The 18042-nt window shown below is 43.1% G+C and overlaps 1 protein-coding gene across 1 annotated transcript; it reads right to left on the bottom strand.

Moving 5' to 3' along the window:
• Nucleotides 1–8066: 8066 nt before the first annotated feature.
• LOC106588369 (zinc fingers and homeoboxes protein 1) lies at nucleotides 8067–16798 on the bottom strand. The gene is made up of 3 exons (XM_045709633.2): nucleotides 16451–16798; nucleotides 9793–12585; nucleotides 8067–9522 (listed from the first exon to the last, which is right to left on the bottom strand). The coding sequence occupies exon 2, from the start codon at nucleotides 12451–12453 to the stop codon at nucleotides 9799–9801; it is 2655 nt and encodes an 884-aa protein (XP_045565589.1). The 5' UTR covers nucleotides 12454–12585; nucleotides 16451–16798; the 3' UTR covers nucleotides 8067–9522; nucleotides 9793–9798.
• Between the last annotated feature and the right edge of the window lie 1244 nt (nucleotides 16799–18042).

Raw genomic sequence — 18042 nt, 5'->3', positions numbered from 1 at the left:
CCCTCATCAATCAATTTCCCAGTGAAGTAAAGTATACATACATTTTTCTAAAACCCTAACTGAAAATCATACATTAGACTTTGTTTGTTGACATAATTATACATTTGCTCATGTACAACTCTCTCCAGTATCTTTGATGTTATACTGAGGATAGATACAGGCCTATAATTACCAGGGTCAGAATGTATTTGTAAGTCGCTCTGGATAAGAGCATCTGCTAAATGACTTAAATGTAAATGTCAATGTATCGCCTTCTTATACAGAGGTATAACTTTAGTGTGTTTCATGTCCCTGGGAAAGATGCCTTTTTCAAGAGAGAGATTAACAATATGCGTAATACAAGGGGCAATTTGCTCAGCAGAATCTATAAGATACCTTGCAGGAATATTATCTGTGGCTTTGGAGCATTTAAGCTCTGCTAGCATACTGGCTATTTAGTCTGTTGCTACCTTTGCAAAAGAAAAAGAGTTTGGCTGAACCCCTTACTCATAATACTTCTTGACTTGGTCGTTTCCATACAAACCAGAACAGGTGGCAGGCAGCTTGCTGGCAAAATAAGTTAAAGAAAAAAGAGTTGAATTCATTGGCATCCTCTTCTTTTTCATATTCCATCTCCCCCTGATGTTCAGTCCTTTATGCAGACATCTGTATTGAAATCCCCTAACAAAATGATTTCCTTCAGCAGAGAATCATTACAGTTTGACAACACAAATTTCAGACCTTCATGGAATGCATTCTGATTGGGCGGCCAGACAATCTCCAGATCAACGTTTTAATCCGATTTGACGTTATAAGCAATGTCCGATCTAACAAACGCACATATCCCCTCCACCTTTCCGATTCCAAACCTTACTATCAAAATTTTTTGGTCACAAACAGATGAATCCAACCATGTCTTTGTAAAACGTAAGACACCCACCTCTGATTTCCGAGCCAACAGGCGTATCTCATCGATCTTCGATAGTACAGTCGTGGTCAAAAGTTTTGAGAATGACACAAATATACAGTGAGGGAAAAAAGTACTTGATCCCCTGCTGATTTTGTATGTTTGCCCACTGACAAAGAAATGATCAGACAGTGAGAGAGAATAACAACAACAAAAATCCAGAAAAACGCATGTCAAAAATGTTGTAAATTGATTTGCATTTTAATGAGGGAAATAAGTATTTGACCCTTGTGAGGGGGCCCTCTGCAAAACATGACTTAGTACTTGGTGGCAAAACCCTTGTTGGCAATCACAGAGGTCAGACGTTTCTTGTAGTTGGCCACCAGGTTTGCACACATCTCAGGAGGGATTTTGTCCCACTCCTCTTTGCAGATCTTCTCCAAGTCATTAAGGTTTCGAGGCTGACGTTTGGCAACTCGAACCTTCAGCTCCCTCCACAGATTTTCTATGGGATTAAGGTCTGGAGACTAGCTAGGCCACTCCAGGACCTTAATGTGCTTCTTCTTGAGCCACTCCTTTGTTGCCTTGGCCGTGTGTTTTGGGTCATTGTCATGCTGGAATACCCATCCACGGCCCATTTTCAATGCCCTGGCTGAGGGAAGGAGGTTCTCACCTAAGATTTGACGGTACATGGCGCCACCCATCATCCCTTTGATGCGGTGAAGTTGTCCTGTCCCCTTAGCAGAAAAACACCCCCAAAGCATGTTTCCACCTCTATGTTTGATGGTGGGGATGGTGTTCTTGAGGTCATAGGCAGCATTCCTCCTCCTCCAAACACTGCGAGTTGAGTTGATGCCAAAGAACTCCATTTTGGTCTCATCTGACCACAACACTTTCACCCAGTTTTCCTCTGAATCATTCAGATGTTCATTGGCAAACTTCAGACGGGCATGTATATGTGCTTTCTTGAGCAGGGGGACCTTGCGGGCGCTGCAGGATTTCAGTCCTTCACGGCGTAGTATGTTACCAATTGTTTTCTTGGTGACTATGGTCCCAGCTGCCTTGAGATCATTGACAAGATCCTCCCGTGTAGTTCTGGGCTGATTCCTCACCTGAGAAGGTGACAACAGTTGGTGCGATTATTCGCAAATGGAAGAAACACAAAAGAACTGTCAATCTCCCTCGGCCTGTCATGATCCATCATGATCACCGTCATGATCATTGCAACTCCACGAGGTGAGATCTTGCATGGAGCCCCAGGCCGAGGGAGATTGACAGTTCTTTTGTGTTTCTTCCATTTGCGAATAATCGCACCAACTGTTGTCACCTTCTCACCAAGCTGCTTTGCGATGGTCTTGTAGCCCATTCCAGCCTTGTGTAGGTCTACAATCTTGTCCCTGACATCCTTGGAGAGCTCTTTGGTCTTGGCCATGGTGGAGAATTTGGAATCTGATTGATTGATTGCTTCTGTGGACAGGTGTCTTTTATACAGGTAACAAACTGAGATTAGGAGCACTCCCTTTAGGAGTGTGCTCCTAATCTCAGCTCGTTACCTGTATAAAAGACACCTGGTAGCCAGAAATCTTTCTGATTGAGAGGGGGTCAAATACTTATTTCCCTCATTAAAATGCAAATCAATTTATAACATTTTTTACATGCATTTTTCTAGATTTTTTTGTTGTTATTCTGTCTCTCACCGTTCAAATAAACCTACCATTACAATTATAGACTGATCATTTCTTTGTCAGTGGGCAAACGTACAAAATCAGCAGGGGATCAAATACCTTTTTCCCTCACTGTACATTTTCACAAGGTCTGCTGCCTCAGTTTGTATGATGGCAATTTGCATATACTCCAGAATATTTTGAAGAGTGATCAGATGAATTGCAATTAATTGCAAAGTCCCTCTTTGCCATGCAAATGAACTGAATCCCCCCCAAAAACATTTCCACTGTATTTCAGCCCTGCCACAAAAGGACCAGCTGACATCAGTGATTCTCTCGTTAACACAGGTGTGAGTGTTGACGAGGACAAGGCTGGAGATCACTCTGTCATGCTGATTGAGTTCGAATAACAGACTGGAAGCTTCAAAAGGAGGGTGGTGCTTGGAATCATTGTTCTTCCTCTGTCAACCATGGTTACCTGCAAGGAAACACATGCCGTCATCATTGCTTTGCACAAAAAGGGCTTCACAGGCAAGGATATTGCTGCCAGTAAGACTGCACCTAAATCAACCACTTATCGGATCATCAAGAACTTCGAGGAGAGCGGTTCAATTGTTGTGAAGAAGGCTTCAGGGCGCCCAAGAAAGTCCAGCAAGCGTCAGGACCATCTCCTAAAGTTGATTCAGCTGCGGGATCTGGGCACCACCAGTACAGAGCTTGCTCAGGAATGGCAGCAGGCAGGTGTGAGTGCATCTGCACGCACAGTGAGGCGAAGACTTTTGGAGGATGGCCTGGTGTCAAGAAGGGCAGCGAAGAAGCCACTTTTCTCCAGGAAAAACATCAGGGACAGACTGATATTCTGCAAAAGGTACAGGGATTGGACCGCTGAGAACTGGGGTAAAGTCATTTTCTCTGATGAATCCCCTTTCCGATTGTTTGGAGCATCGGGAAAAAATCTTGTCCGGAGAAGACAAGGTGAGCGATATCATCAGTCCTTTGTCATGCCAACAGTAAAGCATCCTGAGACCATTCATGTGTGGGGTTGCTTCTCAACCAAGGGAGTGGGCTCACTCACGATTTTGCCTAAGAACACAGCCATGAATAAAGAATGGTACCAACACATCCTCCGAGAGCAACTTCTCCCAACCATCCAGGAACAGTTTGGTGACGAACAATGCCTTTTCTAGCATGATGGAGCACCTTGCCATAAGGCAAAGGTGATAACTAAGTGGCTCGGGGAACAAAACATCAATATTTTGGGTCCATGGCAGGAAACTCCCCGGACCTTAATCCCATTGAGAACTTGTGGTCAATCCTCAAGAGGCGGGTGGACAAACAAAAACCCACAAATTCTGACAAACTCCAAGCATTGATTATGCAAGAATGGGCTGCCATCAGTCAGGATGTGGCCCAGAAGTTAATTGACAGCATGCCAGGGCGGATTGCAGAGGTCTTGAAAAAGAAGGATCAACACTGAAAATATTGACTCTTTGCATCAACTTTATGTAATTGTCAATAAAAGCCTTTGACACTTATGAAATGCTTGTAATTATACTTCAGTATTCCATAGTAACATCTGAAAAAAATATCTAAAGTCACTGAAGCACTCTCCGCCCTAGGTAAGTCCTCTGGTCCCACTCCACCTTCAATGCTCACACACCCAGCGGGTACAGCACACAGACAGCAAACGTAAGTTTCATTGACCCCTTGCCCAAAGCTAGGTTCACTGCATTTTAGATGAATCCACTGCACGCATTCCAAACATACCAGACCTTTGCTTTTACTCTTAATCCAACATTCGCAGGAGGAACATGGGTGCATAGGCCATTTGATTGTGTTGGTGATTAACTGAGGTCTAGGGCATTGATGGATATCACCTGATAAGAGAAGGCATAGAGTTATTATAAGATCTCCACCATTCCTTTGAGATTTCAGACTGGCTTTCAATTATCGTTTTGGTTTGTGCCAAGGTGCTATCAAAGTTTGGTATAAAACATTCCTTCCAAACCCGAAGTGTTGGATACCATTAAAAGTATCGGCATGACTGAGAAGTTGCTGAGAATTTACAGTTCTTTCATCTATATTGCAGCTGCCGCCATGCCGAACTTGCCAACCACCATTTTGAGTGAGTATGAGGTGTGTGTGTGATAGCTTGTGTGAGTGAGGGTGCATGCATCACCTGGTAGAAGAAGGCTAGTGATGCTAATAACTAACTCAGTCCATCATCAACATTAGGAGATATTTTCTTTAATAGAGAAGACAGATGAAGGATCATACCAGTGGCACATAGTCATTTGATATGGAACAGATTTCCTGGTCCATTTTTCAGAAGTCACAGACACAGTTGTGTGATTTGCTGAAAGCATACATTTAGATATTTTCATTGATCTGAGATTTGTATTTGTCAGGTCTATGAAGTCAAGAACAAGGTCAGATACAATCTACGTCAAAGAAAACCTTGGGGATTGGTGACTGATCAAACTGAGATTTAAAAAAAAAATACTGTTAACTTGACCTCCGTAGACACGGATGCACCACAGGAGGAAACTGCACAGAATGTCAGCGGCACTTTGAGGACACTGCATTCTCTTTGACGACCAATGACATTTGCAGAGCCTGAACTGAGAGTTGATGTAACCAGTTTGAAATCAGGCTTTACTATCTGTGGCAGTGCAGCAAATGCATTGACATGAAAACTAAAGGGGGGGGGGGGGGACGGGACGACACAACATTGTTCAAAACGTCTGGGAATGGTTTATTAAAACTGTGGCATTGAAGGATCGGTTAGAGCGGGCGTGATTAAAATGTCTGTACACACGACACAGTTTCATGTCAGCTGTGACCTAGATAAACCGGCACACTGTGTGGTGACTTGGTACGATCGGAAAAGTACCTCGCCGACACAATACAAAACGCCAGGCAGATGAACGTGAACTGGTAACAACGCAGAGCGGACTACTGGAACCAGGGTTAGGGGGTGACACTTCTCTAACCCCAAGAGGAACTTTGCCATAATTGTATATTATTGGATTGTATGCACTGACTGCATTGAAGGAACACGTCAGAGGCAACACAATCTATTCAGGACATATCATGTTCAGCATATGAACATCTATATTATTGGATTGTATCACTGGGACAATGAATACATGCATAGATGTCAGTCCCTCAGTAATAATGCCGTAGGCTGTGAGCAGAGAGAAGACAAAGTTAATGCTAGACGTGAGCTTGAAATTGGGTCACTCCTGTGGTCAGGATTCTTTATTTGATTTGTCTATTTATTCTTGATATTGGAATATTTGAGACCAGTGGAACCATAAGAGATGTCCCAAACGGAAGATGGTGAAGTGAAAAGATCATCTGCTTCCTGTGACCAACTGTAAAGCTTGTGCAAGAGTCACAATACCATTACAGCATTGTACTACAGTCGCTGTAGTAGCAACACATTACTCCTTCAGCCAAGTCATTTTCAATACCGTTCCACTGCGGTACATTGATGGGATGCTCTGTTCCGTTTAAAAGCTAAATTAATTCAGGTTAATTTGGTCTCCTACAGATTTGAATGGGATCGCTATGTAACATTATTCAGGTAATGAACTGATACAGCCGAGAACAATGTCCCTCAGCCACCAGATGGCAAATGGGATTTTAAACAGAACATGTTGACCGAAAAATTGCACACTGTTTGAATACATTCTTTGTATACTTCAGATTTCAATGCCCTCATACAATTGTGTAACAGCCCCCTTTTCATACACAGAGATCCAGCTATGGTGTCTTCAGCCCAGGATTTTTAGGCTGGGTTCAACAGTGCTGTGCAGTACATTGAGAACAGACCTCTGTTCACTCTACCCTGGATCATATCCCAGTTTCAAACTCGGAACACAAAGGCAAATATGAGACGACAGACTGGATTTGATGTGATGGGTGGCATGCGTGGACTGAACCGTTCAGGAGTCTAGAGATGGTGGCCTAATGGTATATCTGTCAACAGCTATACAGCATGAATCCCCTTTGCCTTGTGAGTCAGGGTATTGTAAGGACAAGTTCAGGGGAGGCGCATCTCTGGACACTGCCATAGCTGCATCAAAGCAGTCGATCACGTTGTGGGTTGGTTCAGCCCAGTAAAGAACATTGTGTTCTCTATTCGTCCCATATAGGCTACATAGTCATGTGGGGGCATTATCCCAGGTGGGGTTATTGGGGATTAACTGGATTAAAAAATGGTTTGCACTGTAGACCGTTGTGCGACAGACGTTGGGAATGCTTTATTTGCAGCGTGTCGCAACATGGGAGCAGGCAGCCAGGCATTTGATATGTAGGCCGACGCAGTGCTCAGGGACCTCAGGCTGCAGCAGCAGATACGTGGGGGAGGGCGGGGAGACGGGGAGAGTCGTCCTTAACATGACCCAGTGAGCACCAGAGACTGGGTTGCTCTCTCCTCGCTCGCCCTCTGCTGCGTAATCGCTAGGGGAAAAGCAGTGGCTGCGGCTGGCACAGATGCCACTGCTGCCAAGACGAGAGCGTACAGCATTAACACATGCTCATCTGTACCGCCATGCGTGTTTACATAGCACTGCCTGGGTATGCATATCTGGGTCAGCAGAGAATGGGTATGTATTCTACCTCTCATTGCTGGTCGCTGACACCATTTATTTAACTTTCATCCATATCTAATTATTTCCCCTCGCTCCCTCTTCCCCCCCTCTCTGATTAGGATGGAAGCCCACAGCTGGTCACACCCTTGATTTGGCCGGTTCTCTTTAACATTAACTCTTCGATGGCCAAATATCAAGCAGTCTCCCATTGAGCAAGGCAATAAATCTTAGTGGGGATTTTCAGCCTGCCAACACATTTTTGTGGGGCATTTCAGCACAACAGGACATTTCTCTTTGGGTAAATGCATCTCCAGTGAAATGACACTGGACTTGTTACTGTGTGAAGCCATAATATAACTAATTATATGAAGATAATATAGGTTGACCGCAAAGGTGACTAGTTCTACCAAGCCAGTCCCCTACACTACGTCCATCATTGTAACACTGGTAGGACAGGTGACAGCAATTTCAAGTGTACTCAAAACGGTACTTGAAATGTTATATCACCCCACTCTGGCTTACCTTATTCAAAGTTGGTTTAGAAAAACAATAACATTGCAAATAGCTCCACCTCCTGGAATAAAAAGACAGCCATACCAGAAGAATCTGAACCATAAGAGTATACCTCAGCATGGCTCGTTCTTAATAAACCTACCTCAGCATGGCTCGTTCTTAATAAACCTATCAGGTGGTATAAATACAACTGGATTGACAAGTATTGCCATTTAATGATGTAAGGTTCAAATAATGACATCCAATATCTTATTAAAATCATATTTCCCTCAAGTATGTTTTGCTGCGTAGATGTCTATATTAAGATAACCATTTCAGAGGTATGACAAATTGTGGAACGCAAATGCATCAAAACTCAAGTTGAGTTTGTAGTAGATCGAACAATAATTGCACAAAAGTCAAAAATCAGGGTGCAGTGTTGTCCACACTTCTAAATACAAGCATGTCACACACAAATGTATTGTCTGACTGTAAAACAAATAATACATTTTGTATTTTAGTAGATCTCAATGGCTTACAGTTAGTTGCAGTTTTCCTATAGCTTGACATTGACTACTGAAAATCTGTTTCTTCCCTGCAAAACCACTGGTCTGAAACTAAATACATTTCTTGACAAAGTTTATTTTAGCTTCGGATAAAAAGTATTCATGAAAGTAAGATATAATAAATAGACTAATCATACTTGTCAATTATTACAGCAATTAAGGATGGCAAAAGGCTTATTTACATTTACATTTAAGTCATTTAGCAGACGCTCTTATCCAGAGCGACTTACAAATTGGGCTTATCATATAAATTCTGTACTAAGGTTCCCTGTCTACTGAAAACAGAGAACCAAAACAATAATTTACAATTCACCATCCCCCTCAATTGATTGTTATTTGATGTACAGTTGCATATAACCTGTACATCCAGATTTTTAGCATAGTCCTTGAAGATAAGCAGAGGAAAAAAAGTAAAAAAAAATGTAACTAAAGTAAAATTGGCTCTCGATTATAAAGGAACCATACCAAGTGCTTGTGGTAACTTCACCCTATATATATATATTGTCATTGTACACCTGAAAGATTTTAACCCGTAATTTTGGGGGGGAAAGCACAAGTTAGTTACTTTAGAAAAAACTGCCATCTGAAGCAAATTGTGAATGAAGATGTTTCATGTGTATTTTTATAACGCATCTAAAATGAACAGTCACTTTCTTCAACTCATAGCTTAAAAGACTGAGGTAATGTTTACTAAGTCCTGAATTACAGCACACATGCCTTTTTCATTTGGAAAGCCAACATACAAAAAAAAAAAAAAACACCCCAAAAAACTGAGCATAATATTAACCAAGCTTACTCCATATTTCGTAATTTAAGACTAACAAAGAACTTGAATACATATAAAAACAGTTTTGTAGAACTAAAGCACTGGTTCCATTTAAAACATAACCCAAAAACAGATGGCACTGATTTAAGTAATATTCACAAATCTGTGAGGTTTTAAAAACCGTTTTGTCAGTACATCAAAGAAAATACATGGGAAATTCCCTTGAACCTTGACACAATTTCACGATTTAAAAAACGGTTCAATGTTATCACATAACCTACAAGAAAAAGGTGAGGTTTAACCTCATCGACATGTCTTGGATTTAGTAAAGATAGCAAGGTCAAATGACTAAAATGTCCCAAAAGACCAAATAGTATTTTAAACAAAGGTAAAACATACTGTATGTATCTATTATTCCTTGCTAAAATTATTTGGCATCATACACCTTCTCTTGTTTCTTTGTGTCTGGTTGGTCCATGCAGTATAACACAAACACTTAGTACATTTCACCTGTGTTTTTCATCTCTTCTGTAGGCAACCAATGTGAATTCTGTGGGAGCAAAACACGTCACAAATGAGAAAACATGAGATTTTCTTCTACTTAGTGTTCAAATTTCCTCATTGACTGTATAAAGAGGAAATCAAGGTAAAAAAGGTAATTACATTTGTATTAGGCTAATTTAATTCAATTCAGAGGGGGGAAAAAATTGCTATGTTAAAAAAAGAAACATCCAGGACACACAAGGAATGAATGCCTTTACAATTATAAAATGATTTCATGCATGAGCTCATTCTACCCACCCTTTTCATCATCACTCACCTTTAATCACTGATCCTCTGACTCCGGCTGTGATTGCTTGATACATTGAGGCTCTTCCGTGGTTTCATTGTCATTATTTTCAACTTCATCATTGTTATTTTCATCATCTTTGTTATCGTTTTTTTCATCAGTGACGACATCCCCTTGCTCTTTCACTTCCATCTCTGCCTCACTGTCGCCATGCGTCTCCTCTTCACCGTCACTGAAAGGGTCAAGGCCTTTCTCTTCCCTCCTGCTGATCTCCGCAAACCAGTCCCGCACCTGCTCATAGCTCATACTGGACTTGGCCACCAGTTCATCCAAATCTTTCTCATTTAAGACCTTATGCTTGAGGTAGTGCTCCTTTAAAATCTCTTTACCCGTCTTGACTTTGATGGCAGGGGTTGTTTGTTTGCAGGGGTATGGCCGCCTCGTCCTCCTGGACCAACCCCGAAAGCGTTTCCGTGGCTTCTTCTTAAGTTCACCTCCGTTCATTGCCTCGTTAACTTTTCCACTCTGGTACAAGTAGTACCACTTCAGGTTACTGTTCTTGCAGGCATACCGGGTGTCTCCAAACCAGTTAACAATGTAGGTTCTGGGTAACCCGCTCTCCTCTGCCATCTTGTCGTACTCTTCAGCAGAGGGCCACTGGGTACGAACAAAGGTGCTTTTCAGGACGTGTAGCTGCTCTGGGGTTTTCTTCATTATCTTTCGGCCGCTGGGTGGAGTCTGAGCCTCTTGCCCAGAGGAAGGCGCTTTGATCCGTTCACTCTCCGGCTCCTCTGCGCCATCAGAGTCCACTGGCATTTTTCTCCTCTCGGAGAACCAGGCGTCCACCTCTCGCCTAGTCAGTTTAGTCTCCATTCTAAGCCTACTTAGCTCCTCATCGCTAGGTTTGTCAGACTTCTGGTAGCTGGCCTCCAAAAGCAGAAGCTGCTCCGGAGTCTTTTCCTTGAACTTCTGAGGTGTGAAGTCAGGAAAGGCGTGGCGGAACTTGATTCGTGGATCATAAATGGGCCCTTGGGTTGTCGGAGAGGATTCACTGGCTTCGTCGCTGGAGTCGATCACAATGGCTGTGCTGCTGCTGCCGTCGTTACTGTTGGCGCTGACTGAAATGTCATTTAAGGCAACGCCGTGGTGGTCCTTTGAGTTGCGTTGGTTATAGCGTGTATCGCTGAACCACTTCTTTATTGCTCTTTTGGTGAGGTTAGTGACCTTCATCAACCGAGAGATTTCTGCCTCAGTGGCAAACTGTCGTCTCAGGTAACTGGCCTTCAGCTCTGCTAGTTGCTCCTTGGATTTTTTAGGTCGCGCTCCCAGGGAATCGGGACTGAGTGGAGAAGCGGTCTCAGAGGTGGAGGGTTCTGGCACCTTACTGACACTGGTTCTGGGGTTGGGGATCCCAGCTACAGCTAACGTGATGGGTGAGGCCACAGGGACAGCGTTGCCACCCCCGACCTGAGTCAAAACCATCCCTGGTTGCCCTACAATCTGACAAGTCTGAAAGATGGACTGCAGGCCATTGGCTGCTGTTGCAAAATTGGCTGGGATGACAGTGATGGTCTGTGGCACCGCCTGCACTGAGCCGTTAAACTTTTTCCTCCTGGCCTCCTCCACCTCCTCCGGGGTCCAGCTCACACCGTGCTTCAGCCGCTGAGCAGAGAACCATACCTTTATTTGCTCCTCTGTGAACTTGGTTTGGGCTGCTAGGCCCATGATTTCTGACACAGATGGGTAAGGGAACCTGTTGTAGGCGCTGACCAGCAGGACATTATTGTCCATGGCCCCATTGTATGTGGGGATACTACTGACCGGGATGAGGAGCTGGGTCTGGGAGGTCTGCTGATTCTGTAAGGCAGACAGAACTTGAGCCAATGTCCCTGGGGGGAGCATTGTGGCAGAGTTACTGGTCTTTATTTGGAGCACGTTTGGGCTGTTGACCATTATGCTTTGCTGAATAGGTTGAATGGTCAGAGGGGTCGACACAGCCACTACATTGGGGGTGACAGGAGGGGGGACCACCTCCTCCATCTCTTCCTCCCCATCACTCTCCACTTTAATGACACTGTAATCTGCCATTTTGTGTGACCCTGTAAACTTCTTGGCCTCAGACCTACTCTTGATCTTCATGATTGGCGTTTTGCTTAGGGCAATACCCTTACAGGATGTGTCATCATCCTCCTCAACCTTAACAAAACTGCCATCAAAGGTCAAGTCATTGACTCTCTGCTCAAAGATGGTTTGATTGTTGCGTTTCACCATAGTCCTGGTGAAATTGTCTTCTCCAGGGTGGTGACGTGCATTATGCTCCAACAATGCATCATATCTCTTGGTGTGAAAGTCACATTCAACACACACATAAGATGAGTTTAGAACTATATTTGGGTGCTCAGTGTCCACATGCAAGGTAAACATATTGAGCTGTGAGGTCTGAAAGCTGCAGTACTTGCACTCATAACCTCCTTCTGCCGTACTCGAGTCCATAGTTTTAATGAAGTGGTCGATGGCCTGTGAGTCATCCTCATTCGGGATGCTTTCAGTTGAGTTTTCCACAGGACAGTTAGCGGCCCCCTCCTCAGCCTCTCCGTCTCCCTCTTTAACGACCTCCATGTCAGGGTCTGAATCCACCATTTGAACAGGAGGGACCATGCAAGGCGTTGTTGATTTTCTTCTGCTCGCCATTATCTGTCTTATCTGAGCTTGTGTTGAATATATATATATATATATATATATATTGTTTTAATCTAAATCTTGGTTCAGGTCTTGTTGCTCCATTCAGGCGCTCAAACTTGAATGTTGGCTTATTCTTAAATCCTGCAAGAGATAGAACCATATTATGTGCACATAATTGAGAAATTCAAGGTCTAAACAATTTACATGAATGCCTATCTACTGGAAAATGTAGAGGGGGGCCTTTACTGCAATGTATGTAAAACCTCATTCTCTGGCTGGGCCTGGCTCCCAAGTGGGTGGGCCTATGCCCTCCCAGGCCCACCCATGGCTGCGCCCCTGCCCAGTCATGTGAAATCCATAGATTAGGGCCTAATTTATTTCAATTGACTGATTTCCTTATATGAACAGTAACTCAGCAAAATATTTGCAATATTTGCCCACAAAATGGCTTTATTACAAACAGAAATACTCCTCAGCACCCCGCCCTTCCCCCTCTGATGATCCCACAGGTGAAGAAACCGGATGTGGAGGTCATGGGCTGGCGTGGTTACACGTGGTCTGTGGTTGTGATGCCGGTTGGACATACTGACAAATTCTCTAAAATGACGTTGGAGGTGGCTTACAGTAGAGAAATTAACATTAAATTATCTGGAAACAGCTCTGGTAGACATTACTACAGTCAGCATGCAAATTGCATGCTCCCTCAAAACTTGAGACATCTGTGGCATTGTGTTGAGTGACAAAACTGCACTTTTTAGAGTGGCCTTTTAGTCCCCCAGCACAAGGTGCACCTGTGTATTGATAATGCTGTTTAATCAGATTCTTGATATGACACCTGTCAGGTTGATGGATTATCTTGACAAAGGATAACATGCTCACTAACAGGGATATAAACAGATTTGGCAACAAAATTTGAGTGATAAGATGGCGCCGAAGAGGATGGCTGACATTTTACATACTCCTAACCAACTGTGCTATTTTTCTATATTTTTTTTGCGTTGTTTGTAACTTTTTAAAATGTATTTTGTATATAATGTTGCTGCTACTGTCTCTTATGACCGAAAATAACTTCTGGATATCAGTACAGCTATTACTCACCACGAACTGGAAAAAGCTTTTTCCTTTAACGGGTCTGACGAGAAGGATACACTGCTTTCCCGGGAACAGGTTCAAATCCCCGTCATTTGTGTGAAGAAAAGATGGAGGAAAAGAGGGCGCAGGTCGGGCTGCCTTCTGAGAATCAGTAGGCGAGCGAGTAAACTTCCACTGCCATCCGTTCTACTTGCTAACATGCAATCATTGGAAAATAAAATTGATGACCTACGATTACCATTATCCTACCAAAGGGACATTAAAAACTGTAATATCTTATGTTTCACTGAGTCGTGGCTGAACGACAACACGGATAATATAGAGCTGGCGTGATTTTCCATGCACCAGCAGAACAAGAGAAGAAGCTATGTCTGGTAAGACGAGGAGTGGGGGTGTGTGTCTTTTTGTTAATAACAGCTGGTGCGCGATGTCTAATATTAAAGAAGTCAAGGTATTGCTTGCCTGAGGTAGAGTACCTTATGATAAGCTGTAGACCACACCATCTACCAAGAGAGTTCTCATCTGTATTATTCGTAGCAATCTATTTACCACCACAGACCGATACTGGCACTAAGACTGCAGTCAACCAACTCTATAAGGTTATAAGCAAACAAGAAAATGCTCATCCAGCTGCCGGGGACTTTAATGCAGGCAAACTTAAATCAGTTTTACCAAATGTCACATGTACAACGATAAAAAAATAAAACTCTAGACCACCTTTACTCCACACACAGAGAAGCATGCAAAACAAGCAAAAACTAAAGCAGGAAGTACCAGTGACTCTCTCAATACGGAAGTTTTCAGATGACGCGGATGCTAAGCTACAGGACTGTTTTGCTAGCACAGACTGGAATATGTTCCGGGATTCATCTAATGGCATTGAGGAGTATACCTCCTCAGTCATCAGCTTCATCAATAAGTGCATCGACGACGTGGTCCCCACAGTGACCGTACGTACATATCCCAACCAGAAGCCATGGATTACAGGCAAAATCCGCATCGAGCTATGCCCTCAGACGAAACATCAAACAAGCAAAGCGTCAATACAGGATTAAGATTGAATCCTACTACACCGGCTCTGACGCTCGTCGGATGTGGCAGGGCTTAAACTATTACGGACTACAAAGGGAAACCCAGGCGTGAGCTGCCCAATGACACGAGCCTACCAGACGAACTAAATTCCTTTTACACTCGCTTCGAGGCAAGCAACACTGAAGCGTGAACGAGAGCACCAGCTGTTCTGGATGACTGTGTGATAACGCTCTTGGTAGCCAATGTGAGCAAGACCTTTAAACAGGTCAACATTCACAAAGCCGCGGGGCCAGACAGATTACTAGGATGTGTACTCAAAGCATACGCGGACCAACTGGCGACTGTGTGGCCAAACACGACTCCAACACCATCATTAAGTTTGCTGACGACACAAAAGTGGTAGGCCTGATCACCGACAACGATGAGACAGCCTATCGGGAGGAGGTCAGAGAACTGGCAGTGTGGTGCCAGGACAACAACCTCTCCCTCAATGTGAGCAAGACAAAGGAGCTGATCGTGGACTACAGGAAAAGGCGGGCCGAACAGGCCCCCATTAACATCGACGAGGCTGTAGTGGAGCAGGTCGAGAGTGTCCACATCAACAAACTATCATGGTCCAAACACACCAAGACAGTCGTGAAGAGGGCACGACCAAACCTTTTCCCCCTCAGGAGACTGAAAAGATCTGGCATGGTCCCCAGATCCTCAAAAAGTTCTACAGCTGCACCATCGAGAGCATCCTGACTGGTTGCATCACCACCTGGCATGGCAACTGCTCGGCATCTGACTGTAAGGCGCTACAGAGGGTAGTGCGTACGGCCCAGTACATCACTGGGGCCAAGCTTCCTGCCATCCAGGACCTATATAATAGGTGGTGTCAGAAGAAAGCCCATAAATATTGTCAGACACTGTTTTCTCTGCTACCGCACGGCAAGCAGTACCAGAGCACCAAGTCTAGGACCAAAAGGCTCCTTAAAGCTTCTACCCCAAAGCCATAAGACTGCTGAACAATTAATCAAATAGCCACCGGACTATTTACATTGACACCCCCCCCCCACTATTATCTATGCATAGTCACTTCACCACTACCTACATGTACAAATTACCTCAACTAACCTGTACCCCCTGTATATAGCCTCGTTATTGTTATGTTATTGTGTTACTTTTTACTTTAGTTTATTTGGTAAATATTTTCTTAACTCTTCTTGAACTGCACTGTTGGTTAAGGGCTTGTAAGCTAGCATTTCACAGTAAGCTCTACACTTGTATTCAACGCATGTGACAAATAAAGTTTGATTTGACATTTCTGGGATCTTTTATTTATGCTCATGAAACTGGGGACCAGCACTTTACATGTTGCGTTTATATTTCTGTTCAGTGTACTTTAACATATTGTTGTAGGTGTGGTGGGACATGTATATCAAGTTTAATTTCACTAATACGCAAACATTAAGTCGTTACATTGTTTCCACTGCCATGACTAAACTCCACGCGGAACATTGATGCAAGTCTTTAAATAGTACAATACAAGCTTAATATGTGGCTGCTTATAGTGTATGTATTCTAGCCCAAAGCAAAGGGATGTGAGAAAACTGCAGTAGAAAACATTTGATTCCTAAATCGATGTAATATTGATAATACTTCTGTATCATTAGTCTGCTAACTACCAGTGTGTTTAACAACTTGTCAGTCAGTTACACTGCAAAGAACATTCGTGTTAGTTGTCCCCTTGTGCCTCTGTCACGAGTGTACGGTATTTTGCTGTTTTTGGGGGGGATGGGAGTATTTTGCAAAAAGTGGGAAATTGTAGTCAAATCTTAATAATGGCAGATATTACGTGAATGTATGATTAACTTCGCATGGTGTTCATTTTATTACATACCCGTGCAGATAACTGTCGTTTACAAGCATCTTGCAACAACCAGTTAGCTTCCAATCTGACTGCTGATGCGCCTTCTTCCGCCTTTGCCGTCGTTCCCTCACCCACAAATGCACTGTCGACTCCGGCAGTGGCACACAGGCGCAACGAGTCCATCTGTTGTTACCATAGACTCAGAGCAGAATAGTGAATGCGCCGAGATTCGTTTGGTTTTTCACTCCCTTTCCTTTTGCCTACAAAACGTCGCCTTGTTTGGTTTGTTCATGCATTAAAACCGACCTAGATGTAGGCATCGATAGTTCATCGAATCTAACGAGTCATTTTTTTTCTTCCAGAGCGTCATGACAAATATTTTACGTCATAACGTCATCGTAAAGCGACTTCCTCCATGGAAAAAAATAAAAACCCACCAGAGAGGAAGAGGCTCATTATATAAATAATCTTTGAAAGAACTGACTTCTTCTCAATTATCCTAAAAGCCCATACTTTTGATGTGAAATGTAAAAGAAAGTCATAAAAATAGATGTAAATAATATGCAATTAAGTCAAAGTGTATTTATCAGATGCGCCAAATACAACAGGTGTAGACTTTAGTGAAATGCTTACAAGCCCTTAAACACTCTTAAATCTGCAACAATAAAATAAGTCACAAGGCTACAGTTGAAGTCGGAAGTTTACATACACCTTAGCCAAATACATTTAAACTCAATTTTTCACAAATCCTGACATTTAATCCTTGTAAAAATGTCCCGTCTTAGAATGTGAAATGTCAGAATAACAGTAGAGAATTATTTCAGCTTTTATTTCTTTTATCACATTCCCAGTGAGTCAGAAGTTTACATACACTCAATTAGTATTTGGTAGCATTGCCTTTAAATTGATTAACTTGGGTCAAACGTTTTGGATAGACTTCCACAAGCTTCCCACAATAAGTTGGGTGAATTTTGGCCCATTCCTCCTGACAGAGCTGGTGGAACTGAGTCAGGTTTGTAGACTTTGCTCGCACACGCTTTTTCAGTTCTGTCCAAAAATGTTCTATAGGATGGAGGTGATGGCCACTCCAATACCTTGACTTTTGTTGTCCTTAAGCCATTTTGCACCAATTTTGGAAGTATGTTTGGGGTCATTGTCCATTTGGAAGACCCATTTGTGACCAAGCTTTAACTTCCTGACTGATGTCTTGAGATGTTGCTTCAATATATCCACATAGTTTTCCATCCTCATGAAGTACCCAAAAAGTACAATCTTTGTCCCCATGTGCAGTTGCAAACCATAGTCTGGCCTTTTTATGGAGGTTTTGGAGCAGTGACTTCTTCCTTGCTGAGCGGCCTTTCAGGTTATGTCGATATAGGACTCGTTTTACTGTGGATAAAGATACTTTTGTACCCGTTTCCTCCAGCATCTTCACAAGGTTCTTTGCTGTTGTTCTGGGATTGATTTGCACTTTTCGCACCAAAGTACATTCATCTCTAGGAGACAGAACACGTCTCCTTCCTGAGCGATATGACGGCTGCGTGGTCCCATGGTGTTTATACTTACATACTACTGTTTGTACAGATGAACATGGTACCTTCAGGCGTTTGGAAATTGCTCCC

This window comes from Salmo salar, chromosome 27, assembly GCF_965601325.2.
Source record: "Salmo salar chromosome 27, fSalSal1, whole genome shotgun sequence".
In the NCBI taxonomy this organism is placed as follows: domain Eukaryota; kingdom Metazoa; phylum Chordata; class Actinopteri; order Salmoniformes; family Salmonidae; genus Salmo; species Salmo salar.
Note: the sequence above shows the minus strand (reverse complement) of the source record. Positions and strands in the feature narration are given on the sequence as shown.